The sequence below is a fragment of the Lathyrus oleraceus genome, chromosome 7 (assembly GCF_024323335.1).
Source record: "Lathyrus oleraceus cultivar Zhongwan6 chromosome 7, CAAS_Psat_ZW6_1.0, whole genome shotgun sequence".
NCBI lineage: Eukaryota > Viridiplantae > Streptophyta > Magnoliopsida > Fabales > Fabaceae > Lathyrus > Lathyrus oleraceus.
Window position 1 is genome coordinate 544,363,734 of NC_066585.1, and position 19,844 is coordinate 544,383,577.

General features: G+C 41.4%; 1 protein-coding gene across 1 annotated transcript; it reads right to left on the minus strand.

The window, feature by feature from the left end:
- Nucleotides 1–1,857: 1,857 nt before the first annotated feature.
- Nucleotides 1,858–4,776, minus strand: LOC127104918 (uncharacterized). The gene is made up of 4 exons (XM_051042057.1): nucleotides 4,770–4,776; nucleotides 3,455–4,420; nucleotides 2,483–3,378; nucleotides 1,858–2,133 (listed from the first exon to the last, which is right to left on the minus strand). The coding sequence occupies exons 1-4, from the start codon at nucleotides 4,774–4,776 to the stop codon at nucleotides 1,858–1,860; spliced, it is 2,145 nt and encodes a 714-aa protein (XP_050898014.1).
- Between the last annotated feature and the right edge of the window lie 15,068 nt (nucleotides 4,777–19,844).

Here is a 19,844-nt window from a genome sequence, read left to right on the forward strand (position 1 = left end):
GGCCGGGAGGATGCTCAAGTGGTCACTAGAACTCTCCGAATTCGACATACAATACGAAAGTAGGAAAGCCTTGAAAGCTCAGGCACTGGCCGACTTCGTCGCAGAGATGACCCACTGCCCGACTCCAGCAGAAAACGCCCACAAATGGACGATCTTCGTCGATGGCGCCTCTAGCACATCAGGCAGCGGGGCCGGGATCATCCTCGAAAATGAAGAAGGGATCCTGATAGAGGTATCATTAGCGCTAGCGTTCCCAACATCAAACAACCAAGCCGAATACGAAGCCTTCCTCGCAGGCCTGAGGTTAGCCGAGGACCTGGGAGCAAAAGAGGTAAAAATATCCACCGACTCCCAGCTCGTGGCCTCACAAGTGCGAGGAGAATACCAAACCAAGAACGACAACCTCCTCGAATACTTGTCCCTCGTCAAAGAAAAACTTGATAGATTTGAAAAATGGGAAGTTCAACACATACCCCGCGAGCACAACACACGGGCAGACGTTCTCTCGAAACTAGCCAGCACGAGGAAAAAGGGTGGGAATAAATCAGTAATCCAAGAAATTCTCCCTCGGCCCAGCATCGACAAACTACCGCCTCCACTCGAGGTCAACGCTATTGGAGATGCCCACTGTTGGATGACACCCATCTACAATTACCTCACACGAGACGAACTCCCGGCTGACCCGAAAGAGGCGACCACTGTCAAACGACGCGCATGCTCGTACGTACTCCTCGAGGGCAAACTCTACCGGAGAGGATTCTCCATCCCACTACTCAAATGCGTCGAGGAAGAGAAAGTCCCCGACATACTCGGAGAGATACACCGGGGAATTAACGCTCAACACCTCGGCGGACGATCGCTCGCACGAAAAGCCCTTCGAGCAGGCTACTACTGGCCGACCATGCAAAACGATTCGAAAGAGCACGTCAAAAGATGTGACAAATGCCAACGACATGCCGACATGCACCTCGCACCCCCGAACGACCTCAAATCACTGTCTTCCCCATGGCCCTTCGCGTGGTGGGGCATGGACATCCTCGGACCCTTCGTCACCGGATCATATCAGAATAAATACCTCATCGTCGGGGTGGATTACTTCACCAAATGGATCGAGGCGGAGGCACTGGCTAAAATAACCGCGCAGAACATTCTCCGGTTCTTCAAACGCAACATCCTCGCTCGGTTCGGTATACCCCAGGCACTTGTCACAGACAACGGGACACAATTCACGGACGGAGGATTCCAGGACTTCATCGCCAGCCTGGGCACCACACAGCATTTCACGTCTGTCGAGCATCCGCAGACGAACGGGCAAGCAGAGGCGGCCAATAGGGTAATCTTACGTGGCCTCAAACGCAGACTCGGTGAGGCAAAGAGGGCATGGGTCGAGGAGCTACATAGCGTGCTATGGGCCTACCGCACGACTCCACATTCTACCACCGGGGAAACCCCGTTCCGACTAACTTACGGCACCGAGGCAGTCATCCCGGTGGAGATACGGGCGCCAACGAGGAGGACGGAGGAGCCCCTAGACGAGGAAATGAACGATGAAACCCTTAGAGCCGAGCTCGACCTAGTCGAGGAGATACGTTCCGAAGCAGCTCTCAGGGAAACAACCCTCAAACAAAAAATAGCACTACGCCATGACGCGAAAGTCATAAAAAGAGAGTTCCAGGTCGGCACCCTGGTCCTCAGAAGAAACCAGAAAAACCCGAGAGAGGGCAAACTGGCGGCCAACTGGGAAGGCCCTTACCGCGTCCGCGACAAAACGAGCAACGGGGCCTATTACCTGGAAAACCTACAAGGAGAACAACTCGCTCGACCATGGAACGCAGAAAAACTTAGACAATATTACAGCTAAATACACCACGGGGAGACGTGGCAGGTACGACCACGCTCTTCGTCCCCAAAACCCCAGGGAGGAACCACGAGACCCGGGAACGATCCGGGGTCACATGACAAACACAACCCTCCCCGACGGTTGGGATCTTGACCAAGACTCAACGTCGAAGTACCAGGACTGGCAGGGCACCCAGCTCGCGATGGGAGGGCCCAAGCCTCGGGACCAGGGTTCGAACAACGGACCCGGGCCTCGATACCCACGGGCACAAAGCCCGACACTTCGTCGGTTCCCTAAACCGAGGAGATTATCAAAGTCGAGCAGAGTACGAATTCATACAAACAAGTATCAAACACAAACGAGCACAATGAATGATAACGTAAATATTCATGCATTAAAAACGATAAGAGCGGCCGAAGCCAAGTACGCCCGAAGGCCATATTACAACGCCCGAAGGCCAAATACATAAGGCACGCAGGCCATGATAACTAAAATCAAAGAAAAACAAATAAACTAAGACTCCGCTCGGAGCACCTCTTCATCCTCTTCTTCTTCTTCTCCCCCCAGCTCCTCCTCCGCTTCAAACGGGCAGATAATCTCACCGTCCCGGACGCAGCAGTTATAGGCCGACCCTACTGTCACCAACTCAGGGTTCAGAAGCCCGAGCTGCTCGACAGCATTGTCGAAACCCTCTTTGAAGCAGGCCACGAGATCTTGGTTGAGAGTCCGAATATGCCCTAGCAGCTCACCGCGCGAACCAAGGGCGTGTTCCTCCTCGGTCTCATCTGCCAGAGGACGGACCTTTCCCTCGAGAGACTCAACCTGAGCCCGTAGGCAAGCGTTGTCCTCGGTCAGCTTCTGATGGTCGACCACCTGCTCTTCCAAGCTCGCCTTAGCAGCCTTCAACTGGTCCCTCTCCTTTTCCACCTCCTCCAGCTTCTGGCTCAGCCCTTCCTGCAGCTGATGCTCTTCTTTGTAGTCCGACAGATCTTGAGATAGTCTTTCCTTCTCCGTCCGAACCTGCAAAAGGGCATCCTCCAGCGAGGCGGTGGAGACCGAAGTGTCGGTCAAAACCATGGCCGTCTCCATCACCCGGATGACAGCAGCAATATCCCTGGCCAGATCTTTCCTCCGGGCAGCAACATCCTGGTCCAGAATAGCCTTGGCCTCAGGCGCAGGCACAGCAATCGACTCCTCGGCCTTGAAGAACGACCGTTCCACATAGCAGGGAGGTAGAAGATAGCTGCCCGGTCCATGCGAACTTCCTGGAGACGACCTGGTAAGGGCCCCAGCCGGACGCTTCCGTTTATGGAGGGGAGAAGCCGCTGGCGACGGACTGCTATCAGGAATGTTGATCGGGTTAGATCGAGGAGGAGAGGAAGGAATCACGCTCGCCGCCTGCGAGGGACTAGCCCCGGCATCGCCAGCAGTCTCCAAGGGACGGGCCACAGTTTTCTTCTTCTTCTTGGGCACCCGGTCAGGAGCGCCGACCTGATTCGCTAGCTTCAGCACCCGATCACGAGCATTGGGCATGGCACCTGCAAATAAATTACACACCAACATTAGCGAGCGAAGTCATAAACAGAAATAAAAAGCTAAACAAAGTCTGCCTACTCAATAACGCCAGAGCTTCCTCCTCGGTATCACACTCGAGCAGAGCCTTCGTATTGATATAACGCGCCTCGGTGATTAGTTCCCCGGCCTCATCCAGGTAGGGCACGCCCTGTCGATTCGCCCAGAACCCCAAGCTGAAGCTCTGCACGTAATCGACCAGCTTCTTGTACGCGAGCCTATCCTCCTCGCCGAGCATCGCATACTTGACTCGGTAATGCGCCGTGGAGAGATCGAAATGATCACGCTGCCACCTCAGCGGTATCTTCGACATCAGCGTCTCCTCCCCATTGGGTGTCCGCTGATAGTAGTATAGAGAGTGAAGGGCAGCCCGGGTAATCGGCATCACCACGTACCACCGGTTTTTGAAATGGCGAACAGAATCCTCGTACGTCTTGAACAGACGCACGGGCTGCTTGAAAGAAACCCAACTGTGGCGACCACGGGAACCGGACCTCTGGAGATGGAAAACGTGGAAGAAGAGAGCCCGGGTGCAACCAATGCCGAGGAACTGGCAAACTAACTCGAATGCCCGCATAAATGCGAGAGCATTAGGATGTAGTTGGGACGGCGCCAGCCGGAGCCACTTGAAGACCGACATCTGGAAGGAGTTGAAGGGCAGTCTAATCCCCGCCTCACGGAAAGCAAATTCATACATGGTGAACTGCTTCCCCGGGAAATGATGGCAAATGCGGTCTTCTTCCTTGGGGGCGCAGCAATACCAGTTCGGTGGATCCTCCCGGCTTATGGTCTCGACCATAGCGTAAGCAATGACGGCCTCGTCACAGAAGTCTGATTCCTCCTCCAAGGGCTCGTCCGCAACCCATGAGAAGTCGACCTGCCCGGAAGAGGAGGCGTGTTCGGTACCATCTCGGACACTCCCATCCCCGACAGGGAGACGAGCGATTGTCGCGTCTTCGGTGGAGGACCCAGAATCTTCCCTCCTCGGTCGTAAGCGCCCGGTAGCACCTGAAACGCAGACAGAAAGAGTGAATTCGACGTCGTATCAAATCCACCCTTCCACCGCAGGTCAAGTGAAAGGGCGTAGCGGCGACGGACACTAACCGTGCTCAACTCGGTGACGCGCGCATTCTATGGAGACCGGGCATAAACTTCATACAGCCTATGCAAGTATTGCCCGGCATATGAAATTTATGCCCGGTACAGTATGATCCCAACCCTATTTTCTACCACCTAATATACACCTACAGTCCACTACACTGTTCCTAAGTTAAACCTAACCACATTTCTACAAAAATAGCATGCGTTTGACAGAAAACAACAAGGAAAAACAGTGGGTCACAGTGGAAAATCATACCTGTCATAGTTAAGTTGAAAGGGGTACGGTGGTGCCCGAGCAGAAGACGGTGGTTCAGATAGGAGGACGGGCGGAGACGGCGGTCCAGACGGTAGAGCGAGCAAACGAGGGAGAATGTGGAGAGCTCCGGTGAACGTGTGAGCGAAAAAAGTGGAAATGAAGTTACTCAACCCCTTTTTTATAGGGCTTGGCACGTGGACCAACACGCTAGGTCATCATTGCCTAGCCTGCCTACGCCGTCTTTGCACACGAAACGAAGCGACCCCACTGACTCTGAGACACGTCTATCAAAGATAAGAAACTGAAACGACCCGAGCACCTATCCGTCTCCTCGACTCACCAAGACGCCACCTCCCCGCGTCATACCCACGTTTACCACAAGGAAGGTGCGGACCAACCGATCACCTCCATCCCCGACATTCCCGGAGAAAGGGTCGGTCATGAACAGGTCTGTTACGACCTCACCTGTCTAACGATGAAGCTTCCCCATCGCCTCGGGGAACCCTTAGTTGAAACATAAGTCATCTCTCTGGCTCAGAGACTCGACTTGGGGGGCTCCTGTTCTGGACTGGGCCATGACACTAGGCACGGCACGGCCCAATGCTCGCCAAGCCCACGTCCAAACGACCGTGTCCAAACGACCACGAGGACACGTCAGGTGAACGACCGTCCGCCCGACGAGCGTCTCCCCGGCCCCTTAAATACGTGTCGGACAACGAGCGGGTCCTCCTCATATGATCTCCATCCACTCATCGTCAACCCACGTCGCGGACACCTAAGTTGTGTCGGGCAGAGCCATAACGGCATCTCACTCACCACGTCACCCAACTCCCCTGTTCTGGACTGGGCCATGACACTAGGCACGGCACGGCCCAATGCTCGCCAAGCCCACGTCCAAACGACCGTGTCCAAACGACCACGAGGACACGTCAGGTGAACGACCGTCCGCCCGACGAGCGTCTCCCCGGCCCCTTAAATACGTGTCGGACAACGAGCGGGTCCTCCTCATATGATCTCCATCCACTCATCGTCAACCCACGTCGCGGACACCTAAGTTGTGTCGGGCAGAGCCATAACGGCATCTCACTCACCACGTCACCCAACTCCCCTATATTGTCTCCTTAGGGATAGGGGCAGTTGGACCAGGGGGCAGACCTTGGTCTAGGTCTTAACGCTTCTTACGCGTCCCCTGGCAGCTCCTCCTTGGGCCTAGCTAATCCAGCCCATTAGGAGCCTTGGCCCAGCGCTGGGGGCTCAATATAAATATCCCTTTCATGGCAAAGGGGCAGGTATTCTAACTCACACTCTGATAACCTCATTCTGTACCTTTTCTGACTTAAGCATTGGAGCACCTTGCAGGTACACCCCCCTCTCATTTCATTCTCTGGCCCATTCACCAAGACCTATCAAATCCACCCTTCCACCGCAGGTCAAGTGAAAGGGCGTAGCGGCGACGGACACTAACCGTGCTCAACTCGGTGACGCGCGCATTCTATGGAGACCGGGCATAAACTTCATACAGCCTATGCAAGTATTGCCCGGCATATGAAATTTATGCCCGGTACAGTATGATCCCAACCCTATTTTCTACCACCTAATATACACCTACAGTCCACTACACTGTTCCTAAGTTAAACCTAACCACATTTCTACAAAAATAGCATGCGTTTGACAGAAAACAACAAGGAAAAACAGTGGGTCACAGTGGAAAATCATACCTGTCATAGTTAAGTTGAAAGGGGTACGGTGGTGCCCGAGCAGAAGACGGTGGTTCAGATAGGAGGACGGGCGGAGACGGCGGTCCAGACGGTAGAGCGAGCAAACGAGGGAGAATGTGGAGAACTCCGGTGAACGTGTGAGCGAAAAAAGTGGAAATGAAGTTACTCAACCCCTTTTTTATAGGGCTTGGCACGTGGACCAACACGCTAGGTCATCATTGCCTAGCCTGCCTACGCCGTCTTTGCACACGAAACGAAGCGACCCCACTGACTCTGAGACACGTCTATCAAAGATAAGAAACTGAAACGACCCGAGCACCTATCCGTCTCCTCGACTCACCAAGACGCCACCTCCCCGCGTCATACCCACGTTTACCACAAGGAAGGTGCGGACCAACCGATCACCTCCATCCCCGACATTCCCGGAGAAAGGGTCGGTCATGAACAGGTCTGTTACGACCTCACCTGTCTAACGATGAAGCTTCCCCATCGCCTCGGGGAACCCTTAGTTGAAACATAAGTCATCTCTCTGGCTCAGAGACTCGACTTGGGGGGCTCCTGTTCTGGACTGGGCCATGACACTAGGCACGGCACGGCCCAATGCTCGCCAAGCCCACGTCCAAACGACCGTGTCCAAACGACCACGAGGACACGTCAGGTGAACGACCGTCCGCCCGACGAGCGTCTCCCCGGCCCCTTAAATACGTGTCGGACAACGAGCGGGTCCTCCTCATATGATCTCCATCCACTCATCGTCAACCCACGTCGCGGACACCTAAGTTGTGTCGGGCAGAGCCATAACGGCATCTCACTCACCACGTCACCCAACTCCCCTATATTGTCTCCTTAGGGATAGGGGCAGTTGGACCAGGGGGCAGACCTTGGTCTAGGTCTTAACGCTTCTTACGCGTCCCCTGGCAGCTCCTCCTTGGGCCTAGCTAATCCAGCCCATTAGGAGCCTTGGCCCAGCGCTGGGGGCTCAATATAAATATCCCTTTCATGGCAAAGGGGCAGGTATTCTAACTCACACTCTGATAACCTCATTCTGTACCTTTTCTGACTTAAGCATTGGAGCACCTTGCAGGTACACCCCCCTCTCATTTCATTCTCTGGCCCATTCACCAAGACCTTGGAAGGCCCTCCTGATCAGGTAAGATCATCCCCTATATTGTCTCCTTAGGGATAGGGGCAGTTGGACCAGGGGGCAGACCTTGGTCTAGGTCTTAACGCTTCTTACGCGTCCCCTGGCAGCTCCTCCTTGGGCCTAGCTAATCCAGCCCATTAGGAGCCTTGGCCCAGCGCTGGGGGCTCAATATAAATATCCCTTTCATGGCAAAGGGGCAGGTATTCTAACTCACACTCTGATAACCTCATTCTGTACCTTTTCTGACTTAAGCATTGGAGCACCTTGCAGGTACACCCCCCTCTCATTTCATTCTCTGGCCCATTCACCAAGACCTTGGAAGGCCCTCCTGATCAGGTAAGTTATAAGTTGTTTATTGGGTAAGATGTCTCAGACGTCATGTCCAATATTTGTGTATCAGTTGATGAATATGATATGGTTTATGATGGAGAAATATTAGAACTATTTTCACCTTAACTTGCAGTTGTTGTTACTGCAAGTGTGTTGTGTGTGTGTGTGTGTGTAATGATATGAATATATTTAAGATATGATGTATCTTTTATCTTGTGATCATAAATATTTTGTGTGTTTCTATTATCTGAAGAATAATTTATAGTACCATGTGTGTAGTATCATGTCTATTTGCAGTATCTACTGCTGGGTTGTTCGTTTAATGGTGGCCATATGTATTTTATCTCTTTTTAGGCAAAGAGTGGGAGAAAAAGAAAAGGCTACACTTGAAAAGGGCACGCTTCTTTGATAATGCTTGTCTCTTGTGAACTATCAGTGGTGAAATCTTGTAGAAGTGTTTAAATTGTCCTTTGCCAAAAAATTAGTCAAAGGGGAATGTTGTTCTTTGATTGGCTTATAGGCAAAATGGAAACCAAGATGTGTGGAACATGTTGTGTGACATCTTGGTGTGCGTGTTATACTAGTTGGATTCTCATTCACTTCATATTTGTTTTAAGTTTGTTCAAGTCCAACGTTTGTTCAAGTCCAAGTTTGTGTTGTACTTGCTTTGAAAGAAAGTTTTGGATTAATTAAGATTTGGAATATTGGATTTGCATTAAAGAAGAATCATACACAAATAACTGATTCTGAAGATAAACCTAATCAGATAATGATGAAGACTGGGTTAACTTTGTTTCATCAGGAGATAATCTAGCTTCATGTTCTGATGTTCTAGCTTCAGTCTTGATGTTATGGCTTTCTGTTCAAAATTTGTGCTCGTGGTTATTGTTGATAGTTTCTACTCCTGATTTTGTGTGTGCATTTGAATGACAAATTCACTAATTGTGCTCATGTCTAATATTCACCAAGATATTGCTAACTGTGTTAATGGAGCTTTGCCAAATTGTGGAAAAAATGGGGAGTAATGGTGTTTAAGGATGATGTGTTTAAACTATTGTCTACTGACGTTGTGGTGTATGACTACTGTTGATTGGTGTGCTCAGTACTAACTGGTGTGTTTGGTACTAAATGTTCTGACCTGGTGTGTGCTCACATGCTAGAGCATCTAGCATGGCATTTGGTCATTGTGTAAGCTAATTTGTGTGTCATTAGTATCTATTGATCCTAACTTGACAATTAATTGTGTGCGCATGCATGACTGATTGTGTGATTGCATGACTGACTTTATGTGAGCATTGTGATTGATATGTGTGTAGTAACCTCGTGAATTCTGACTTGTGCTACTAATTTATTTTATGCTATTGTTGATGTGTGCTCTGATTAATTTGTACTTTTGCTGCTACTGATGTTTGTTTCGAGTATTATGATACTCATTTTTTGTTCTATCTTGAAGAGTTGTTTTGCTAAAATTTACCAAAGGGGGAGATTGTTGTTCCTTTTGGATTTGATGCATTATGCAAAATAACAATGGAGTGTTCAAGCTACTTTGGTGCATAAATGGCACATGTGGGACACGTTGTTCCAGTATGTGAGCAACATATGATCCTTGTTCAGTTGACAAATGTTGTTGCATTTTTGGAGCAAAACTTTGCTTGAGATTCAATCATATTTGTTGTTATATTTTAGAAATGTGTTTGTGATAGTTGTTTGACAACTGTTGAAGATCAAATCAATTTAAATGAAGATTTAAATTTGAATTTGAATAAAAATAAATCTTATCTTTTGGAGACTTTTAAGGAGCAAATCAAATCAAAATGTATCAGCTATAATTTTGGATGAAATCAAATGCCCATTGAAAAAATCCTAGAAGAAGCATTACTATTTAAGGAGACTCAAACCTCACCTTTGAGGGTGTGCATATTTTGAAGAGTCTTTATTCTAGGCTTTCTATTTTTGAGTCTTTGTTTGAGTTATTGTTTTTGCACCACCCTAGGGACTGAAATCATATCTTAAGTCATATATTTGGTTTCTTTGTTGAGTTGTAAAACTTTGTTCCAAGATACTAATTATATAAGCTTGAGAACAAAGTATTTATGTTAATTGTATACCACGATAGTTCTTCATTCAAAAGAAATAATAGTTGGTTTGTTTAGTTGAATTGTATTTAGCATTCATCATTGTATTTATTGATGTTGATCATTTTGGATTAGTGATTGAGAGAAAATGAGAGGAGATTCTCATATTTAAGGGGAGTCATAAATAGAAAGACATTAAGGTATAATTAAGAAGATGTGAATTGAACAATGGACTTGTTCATCTAAGACACTTTGTACTAATTCTATAGAATATTTGATTTTCTTTCTCGGGTAGAACGCCCCTCAGATGTAGATATGATTTACGTTAAATTGGGTTAACAATTATTGTTCTTTATTTTTTTCTCTCTCATCATCTTATATAAGTTAATCTGTCATAATTTGGTTGTGTAATTGATTTTTACTTTCTGATATACAATGTCATAGACATCATGTCTGACATCTGTCCCCATAATCTGTTATTTGTCATAAACCGGTTGTACATGTTGTCTCAGATATCTGGTCCAATATTTGTCCTCCTTATAACAAAATTTCACTCTAGATTAGAGGTAAGAGGACTTTGATTCTCTGCACTTAAATCACCATACATTCATGCATTTAGTAATATTTGACTGTCCGATATTAATCGGACAATTTTGATTTAAAATTGATAATTAAAAAAACAATTTTTTTTTCTAAGTCGTGCAATTAAAACAAACAATCGATAAAAAAATGATTCGTGAATGTGTCAAAACCCCAATTAAAAATAAATAAATTTTGATAATATGAAAAGTCACCTGATCCAATAGTATGAAAAGGTAGATTCACATTTATATGACATATTTCCTATAAACTTACCATAGCAAGTATTCCATGCTCAAAAGATTTTGGGCACAAATTTTAGGGACACAAAAGTGTGAATTTGAGAATTATTTTATACAAGAATAACTCAACTTGAACAAGTCCTCCATGGTCTCAAAATTTTGAGTACAAGTTTTTAGGCACACTCACCAAAAATGTGAAATTGAGAATTATTTTATTCTTATTTTATAACAGTTAAGAAAACTAAAGATAAATTTAATATTTTTGTGAGTGTGCCTAAGAGAACTACATTTGGGATTATGTAACTCAACTTAGAAAGAGTCACTTTATCAACACTATAAAAATCAAATCATCCAATCGATGAACTTAAAGTTAACATCATTTGAAGACCCAAGTGTTGTATGTGTTTTTTTTCTTATAACAATCTTAGAATTGGTTGAGAATGTATATAAATGAATGGAAGTGGAAGAAATAAAAAAAAAAATGGCATTTCACGCGCTAGTTAGGACGTGAGTAGAAATAAGAGAGTATGCCACCCACCCACATTTGTTTCATTTATTTATTACTCTCTTCCGTCTCATAAAATAATGGATTCAATCTAAATAATTCACTATTCTTAAAAAAATAATTAGATATATTAATTTTGTCGATAAAATTAAGAGAAAAAAGACTATGTATTGACCGTGGTATATTGTCAACCAATCAGAGAAGTACATCCCGTCAAATCACATGTTTAATTTTAAAATAATGATATAACATGATATAACGTTATAATTCTATTGGATGATAATGTAAAGAAAGTTTACATTGACCGTGCACTATCTTTAATTTCTAAAACTAATATCATTTATTATATATCTCTATTAATTATAATTAAAAAAATAATTGAATAAAATAAAAATTAATAAATAAATTTATGATAATAAAAAATAATAATAAATACTATATTAATATTATAAAAGAATAATTATTTTAAAAGAGAAAAAAATATAAATGAGACCCTTCATGAATAATAATATTTGAAACGGTACCCACCAGCACATGACAGAGTAGAGTAGCTGAGAGCTGATGAATAAACTTGAAAGTTTCAGAGAAAAACAACATGGGCCCCACCATGCATCACCTTCTTTGTACAAACATCAATGTCAATCATGAACGAGTCGCGACCGTGTGCGACTCGCGACTCAGTTAGTGCTAAACGTTTCCCTTTCTGGTCTCTCTTCTTTTTCATTACAATATTCCACTTTTTGAAACCCCCACTTGTTACACTAGTACTATTTTATTATTTAATTCAAATACCGAGTGATTAACTTTCATTTTTTTTTTATTAACACTATGTGGAGTAAAAAATTCAACTCTTTTTTCTTTATTTTCTTTATTATTTAATGAAAGAATAAAGGTATTATCATATATAGGTACCACTATTTTTCTTTGGATAGCCATATTTTTCTTCAAATACTTTATTAACTTTTGAACTTTATTTGGAGCCGCGTGTTATTTTCTAGGTAGGGTCCACTGCTTTTGTGTTATTGGCAGAATATAATACATAATATTATAATTATAATATTTTGTTGACAAGCAATATAAGGTGGGTGAGTTGAGACACCATATTTAGATTAATGTCTCTATCTGCTTCTATTAGTAGTGTTGAGAGGTCTCTCAATAATATTTGACCAAATTTAAGATTGCTAGTTGGAAATTTAATTTGTATACCATATGAAAACAAAATTATTTTACGAATTCAAAACTTGAAATTGTCTGAATTCGAAAAAATTCCATTTTGATTGAATTTACATTTTTTTTATATTTAAAATAAAAAATAAAAGTGAAATATATATATATATATATATATATATATATATATATATATATATATATATATATATATATATATATATATATATATATATATATATATATATATATATATATATATATATATATATATATATATATATATATATATATATATATATATATATATATATATATATATATATATATATATATATATATATATATATATATATATATATATATATATATATATATATATATATATATATATATATATATATATATCACTTTTTCTTGAATTTGTGCCGTTAATAAAATATATTTTTTATGTGTATGAGTATTTATTTAAAGTCTAATTATTATAAACTAAATTTTAATATTTTTTTATAAAAGATGATAGCAATGAAATTTTATTTTATTATTATACGATAATTATTTTTTTAATATTATGGAGAAGAAAATGAGATAGAGAAAACTAATACTAGTATGCTTTAGAGGCAAGGTGATGAAATCAAAAGTTCAATCTAAACAAAATGGGTGGAGGGGAGCGAAACATTGGAATGGATCACCACATTGGATAAAAAAAGGTATATGATATGCAATATATACTTAATATATAAGTGGGAGTTTCTAGTTGAAGATGTAGTGTTTAAATCCACTTGCATTATTTCTTTTTAATTAGTATGAGAATACATCTCAATATTTTAAGTCCTCTAAATATTCCAATAATGGATTCCAAACTTAAAATCTACACATTAGTATTCTATCTCCCAAATGTGAGACTCTCTACCTTGCTTTAAATGTAGAAGTCTATCATCCCGTCAAACATATTCATATATAATCTAACTTGTTATTAAATATGTATATTAACTTTTTTTTAATTATAATTTTTTTTAGAAGTAGCATTTCGACAGAAATAAGAAAGTGTTGAACCATATAGTGTGTCGAGTTGTATTAGTGTATCAAAGTATATTGTTTTACATAGGATTTTGACTTAGGCCTATTTTAGTAGTGTTATTTATTTTGGGTTTTTATAGTTTTGGTTTAGGGAGTAAGCTAACAGTAATTTATAAATAGAGGAGTAACCCTTATTCTTGTATGAAGAGAAGAAAGAATTCATAACATTGTATTCACAAAATTTTGCAGTTGCAAAGTGAATAAAAAAGTTTTCCACAGCTTGTGGGCAAAGGGAAAACTCTGTAGAAAATATTCTTCTTCTCCAACGTTATTTTCTTTCTTTCTCAATCGTTCATTTATTTTCATTGTCATTGTGTGGTTGATAACAATCTTGATCATCAAGACTGATAAAAATTCTCCATAGGTTGTGGTGAATTTCTAACATTTGGTATCAGAGCTCCGGTTTAAGCTATTTGTGGGAAGAAAATCACGATGGCAATGAATCATCCAAACAGATATTTGCCAGCGAATCTTCCGATTCTCAAGAACAATAATTATGAGAATTGGTGTAAGCAGATGAATGTTATGTTTTGTTATCAAGATCTTTGGGATCTTGTGAAGGAATGAGTAACAACGCTGGTAGAAAACACGAAGGATCAAGAAAGGGATGCACATAAAGAATTGAAAAAGAAAGATTATAAAGCTCTCTTTATAATCCATCAATGTGTTGATTCAAATAACTTTGAAAAGCTAAGTGATGTAGAGTCAGCGAAAGAAGCATGAGAAATTCAAGAGAAGTCGTTTGGAGGCCCAAAGAAGGTGAAAGATGTGAGGTTACAAACTCACAAAAGGACGTATGAATTGCTTCAGGTGGAAGAGAATGAAAGCATAATTGGTTTCTTCATTAAGGTTACGAAACTGGTGAATCAAATCAAGGTATATGGAGAAGTGTTGACATCAAGATCTGTTGTTGGAAAGATGTTGAGGTCGTTGACTTCAAAGTTCGACCACATGGTAGTAGCCATAAAAGAGTCGAAAGATTTGTCAAAACTGACAAAGGAAAAGCTTCGAGGGATGCTTGAATCTCATGTACAAAGAATGGTTAAAAGAGCTGCAGGAAAGTCGGAGAGTGATGTGGCTTTGCATGCGCAATCAGCAAAAGAAAGGAAAGGCAAAGGAAAAGGAAGTTGGAATGGCAATAAAGGCAGATGAGGCCACAACAATTCGATTGGTCGAAATCAACAAGAAGGAAACTGGTCGAATCAGAGAAAGTCCTGGAACCAAGGCAACCAAAGAGGTCGTGTTGCAGGTACAGGAAGAGGTGTTGGTCGAAAGCCAAACAAGAGTCACATTCAATGTTACAATTGTCAGAGGCATGGTCATTATTCTAGTGATTTTCCAAAAAAGAAAAAGAATCAAGAAACTTATGCAAAGCTGGTGAAACATGAAGAAGAAGAGATGTTCTTATGGTTACAACGAGAGATGAAGAGAGATTCAAGGACCAATGGTATTTGAACTCAAGATGCTCATCGCACATGTCTGGAAGGAAAGATTGGTTTGTCAACACAAAGTACTCAATAAAGAACATGGTGAAATTTGAAAATGACAACACTCTAGCAGCTGAAGGTGTTTGTGATGTTCTGATTATGAGGAAAGATGACAAGAGGTCGGTAATTTCAAACGTGTTGTACATACTAGTCATGAAGAGTAATTTGCTCAGTATATGATAGTTAGTCGAAAAGAACTACAAGGTGTCAATCGAAGACAAAATGATGAAAGTTTTCGACTCAAATGGAAGGTTGATCTTAAAGGCTCCAATGTCTCAGAATAGGACCTTCAAGATTGAGCTTAATGTGATGGAGCATAAGTGTCTTACAGCAGCAACCAGCAGAGATGAATGAATATGTAATTATAGACTTGGTCATCTTAATTTCAAAGACATCATAGACTTGAAGAGAAGAAATATGGTTTCAGAATTACCAAAAATTGACATTCCAAACGAAATGTGTGAAGAATGTGTGCAAGCGAAGCAACATAAGAACAACTTCAGTAAGGATGCAGGAAGCAGGTCGAAGGCAATTCTTGAAGTCATATACTCTGATGTATGTGGTCCTATTCAGATGGATTCTATTTGGAGGTAACAAATACTTTGTTACATTCATAGATGATTTGAGTCGAAAACTATGGGCTTACCTGATCAAGAAGAAAAGTGAAACGATTGAGGTATATACCAAGTTTAAATTTATGGTCGAAAGACAAAATGGTCAAAAGATCAAGATTCTGAAGACTGATGGTGGTGGAGAATATGTGTCGAAAGACTTCGACGGATTATGTGTGAAAGAAGGGATTATACATGAGGTTGTGCCACCCTACACTCCACAGTAGAATGGAGTCACAAAAAGGAGGAATATAACCATCATGAATATGGTGAGAAGTATGTTGAAAGACAAGAATCTACCTAAAGAATTATGGGGAGAAGTTGTATCGACTGCAACATATATCCTGAACAGATGTCCGACGAAGAAGCTAGAAGGAATCACGCCAGAAGAATGTTGATCTGGTGTCAAGCCTAGCTTGAGTCATCTGAAGGTGTTTGGATATATATCACACTGACATGTGTCAGATCAGTTGAGAAGAAAACTTGATGACAAGTCGAATCAGATGATCCTGATAGGATATCATTCGAATGAAGGATACGATTTGTTTGACCTAGTGAGCAAGCAAGTGGTGATCAACAGAGATGTGATCATATATGAGCTTAAGGAATGGGATTGAACTGAGAATGTTAAGAAGGATTCGATGAGAGTCTTATATGATGAACCAGCTAGTGAAGTCGAAAGAGAAGTTCGACAATAAGTCAGAGGTGAAGCAGGCCCAAGCAAACCTCAAAGAACAAGACATGTGCTTGCAAAGTTACAAAAATATGTGATTACATTAGATGATATGGTTAATGAAGAATGTGAACTGGTACACTATGCTTTCTATGCAAAATTAGAACCAGTCAATACAACTGAGGCATTGAAAGATTCGAAGTGGGTGAAAGCAATGAACGAAGAACTACAGTCAATCAAAGTCAACAACACTTGATCACTTATTGAATTGCCCCAAGACAAGAAGGAGATTGATGTGAAGTGGGTATACAAGGTGAATTTGAATCCCAATAATAGGTAGCTGCAAGAAGGAGATCAAAGACTTCAAAGGTGATCTCAACAAGGAATTCGAAATGTCACATCTGAGTGACATTTTATATTTCCTTGGCAATGAATTTTACAAGGAATTCGAAATGTCACATCTGAGATTTGAGATGCAAGATTACAATCCAACTTCGACTCCAGATGAGCCCAGATTACAATTGTCGAAAGATTCAGATTCAGATGATGTCGACCCAACCCAATATATAAGACTTATTGGGTCACTTCGATACCTTTGTCACACAAGGGCTGACTTAGCATACAGTGTAGGTATGGTGAGTAGATTCATGCAGAAGCCAAAGGTGTCACATCTAGCAGCGACGAAGAGGATACTAAGGTATCTTAAAGGAACTCTCGACTATGGCACTTTGTTTCCTCTAGTTGATGAAGGAAAATAATGCAAACTAGTGGGATACACCGACTCAAGTTGGTGTAGTGATGTTGAGGATCGAAAATCCATAGCTAGCTATGTGATTATGCTAAGTGGTGCACCAGTTTCCTTGAGTTCGAGAAAGGAGCCAATAATGGCATTATCGTCCTGAAAATCATAATACATAGCTACTTCCCTTTGTGCATGTCAAGCAACATGGATGGTGAATCATGTCGAAGAGATAACGACGAAGAGTCATGAAGCAATTACCATGAAAATCGTCAGCATGTCAGCTATCAATTTGGAGAAGAATCCGATAACACACAGTCAAAGCAAGCACATCGAAATGAGGTTCCATTATCTTCGAGAGCAGGTAGAAGATGGGAAGATGAATGTGGAACACTATAAAACTGAGAATCAGATGCATACATCATGGCGAAGGGAGTGCAAGTCGAAGTGCTCAGAAGACTAAGGGCTATGATGAATGTAGATTGCTTAGACACAATGAATTAGGTGGTGTGTTGAATTATAATTCCTTGCGTTGAAGCAGGTTGCTCGAAAGAATCAAGGAAATATCGAATCACCTAGTGTGTCGAGTTGTATTAGTGTGTCGAAGTGTCAAAGCATGTTGCTTCACACAGGATTTTGACTTAGGCCTATTTTAGTATTGTTATCTATTTTGGGCTTTTATAGTTTTGGGCTTTGGATTAGGGAGTAAGCTAACCTAAATCTATAAATAAAGGGAGTAACCCTTATTCTTGTATGAAGAGAAGAAAAAACTTATAACATTGTATTCACAGAATTTTGCAGTTGCAAAGTGAATAAAGAAGTTTTCTACAGGTTATGGGCAGAGGAAAAACTCTGCATAAAATATTCTTCTTCTCCAACGTTCTTTTCTTTCTTTCTCAATCGTTCTTTTATTTTCATTGTCATTGTATGGTTGATAACAATCTTGATTATCAAGATTGATAGAAATTCTCCATAGATTGTGGTGGATTTCCAACAATTTTTACCGATAAAATATTAAGTGAGATGACACGTAAGTTATTGAGACATTTTTGCTTTGTTATTTTCGATGCGTTATTTTTAAAAATATTTTTTGTTTTGTTTTAGATTTTGTGTGATCTTTTTGAAACGAATCATATTTTATTATGTTCCATATTTTGTTGAGTAAGGATCAAATTTTTATTGTGGATTTATTTAGGAAAACTTAGTTGACCTTCTAGCCAAATTAATCTTTATGCAAAGAGATTTTCCTCTTGTGGTAAAACATAGAAAACTCATACACATTATGAGTTGACAATAATATTTTGAGGATCATTAACACATGCATCAATGCTAAAGAGATATGAGAAACTCATGAAGCGTCTCACAAGGGAACTTCTAAAGTTTAAATGTCAAGGTTTCAACTCTTTGCCACCAAATTTGAGAATCTGAAGATGTTTGAGAATGAAACTCTTGTTGAGTTCAATGTTTGTCATTATGACATTGTCAATAACTCTTTTGCTCTCAATGGAAAGATATCAGAGGAGAAGCTCGTGAAAAAGATTATGTGATCTATACCAAAGAGGTTTTACATGAAGGTTACTGTCATTGAGGAAGCTAAAGATACAACCATAATGAAAGTTGGTGACTCATCCATCCCAAGAACCACCTCATTTTCTCCTACATAGAAAGTTGAAACAAACATGTTTCCGATGATGTTAATACATCATTCCATACATTATTACCAACACACTAACACCTCAGTCAGGTATTCTGTCAACATACCATATTGGGGTCATTATTATGGTCAACGCAATCATATTCGTCTCTTCTGCTATAGGTTGTATGAGAGAAATCTTCATCAAAATCAATTCTCTTTATTGTTTATTACGATGTCTCTCCCTTGTTCTGAACAATTCTAGCGTGTCATGCCTAAGTATCAAGTCAGCATTGCTTACACCTCACTTAGAGTATCATTGAGAACACTATAATATTTCGATAATGGTTGTTCTAAACACATGACTGGTAAAAAAATTATATATGAAGAATATTGTAACACCTCAAAATTTGCCCTCCTCTATTGGGACTAGCATTAACATATTTGCATATCATTTTAGGACATTAGGCATTTCATATTGCATATCATGTGGTTACATAGTGCAAGCCATCTTCCCAAGTCTTAATCAGGAGATGAGGAAGTTCAAAGGTGCAAGCTAGGGTTTTGACTGATCATGGGCCATCTGAGGATAGGACTGTGAATTAGGGTTTCATGATTCTCAATGGATGTTGGTCTTCATATTGATTGAAGTGATACATCATCATCATCATGGTTGGGTATCATCAGAAGATTGAAGAAGATTCCTTGAGATTAGGGTTTTGACCACTGGTCAACCCTAATCAGTTGTATTGGGCCAATCAGGGCTGGATCAGGAGATGGGGTTTATGAAGGAGATGAGCATAATTTTGTGATTATATTGTGATTATTGAGGCTAGGGTGTCACCCTTGAGCCATTGCAGTTGAAGATTGGGGTTCAAATTGATCTATGCATTGCCAGATTCATCTATCAGATGAAAAGTCAACTATGGTCAACTGTACGTGATTTGATGGATGTGGAGGTGGAAATGAGTTAGACACACTTCATTCATGTTGGAACAAGTGTTAAATGACATCTCAAGGCTTAAAAATGAAGAAAATCAAGTCAGGACAAAAACTGCCAAAAATAGAAAGTGACTTGTAGCTGAAGTTTCC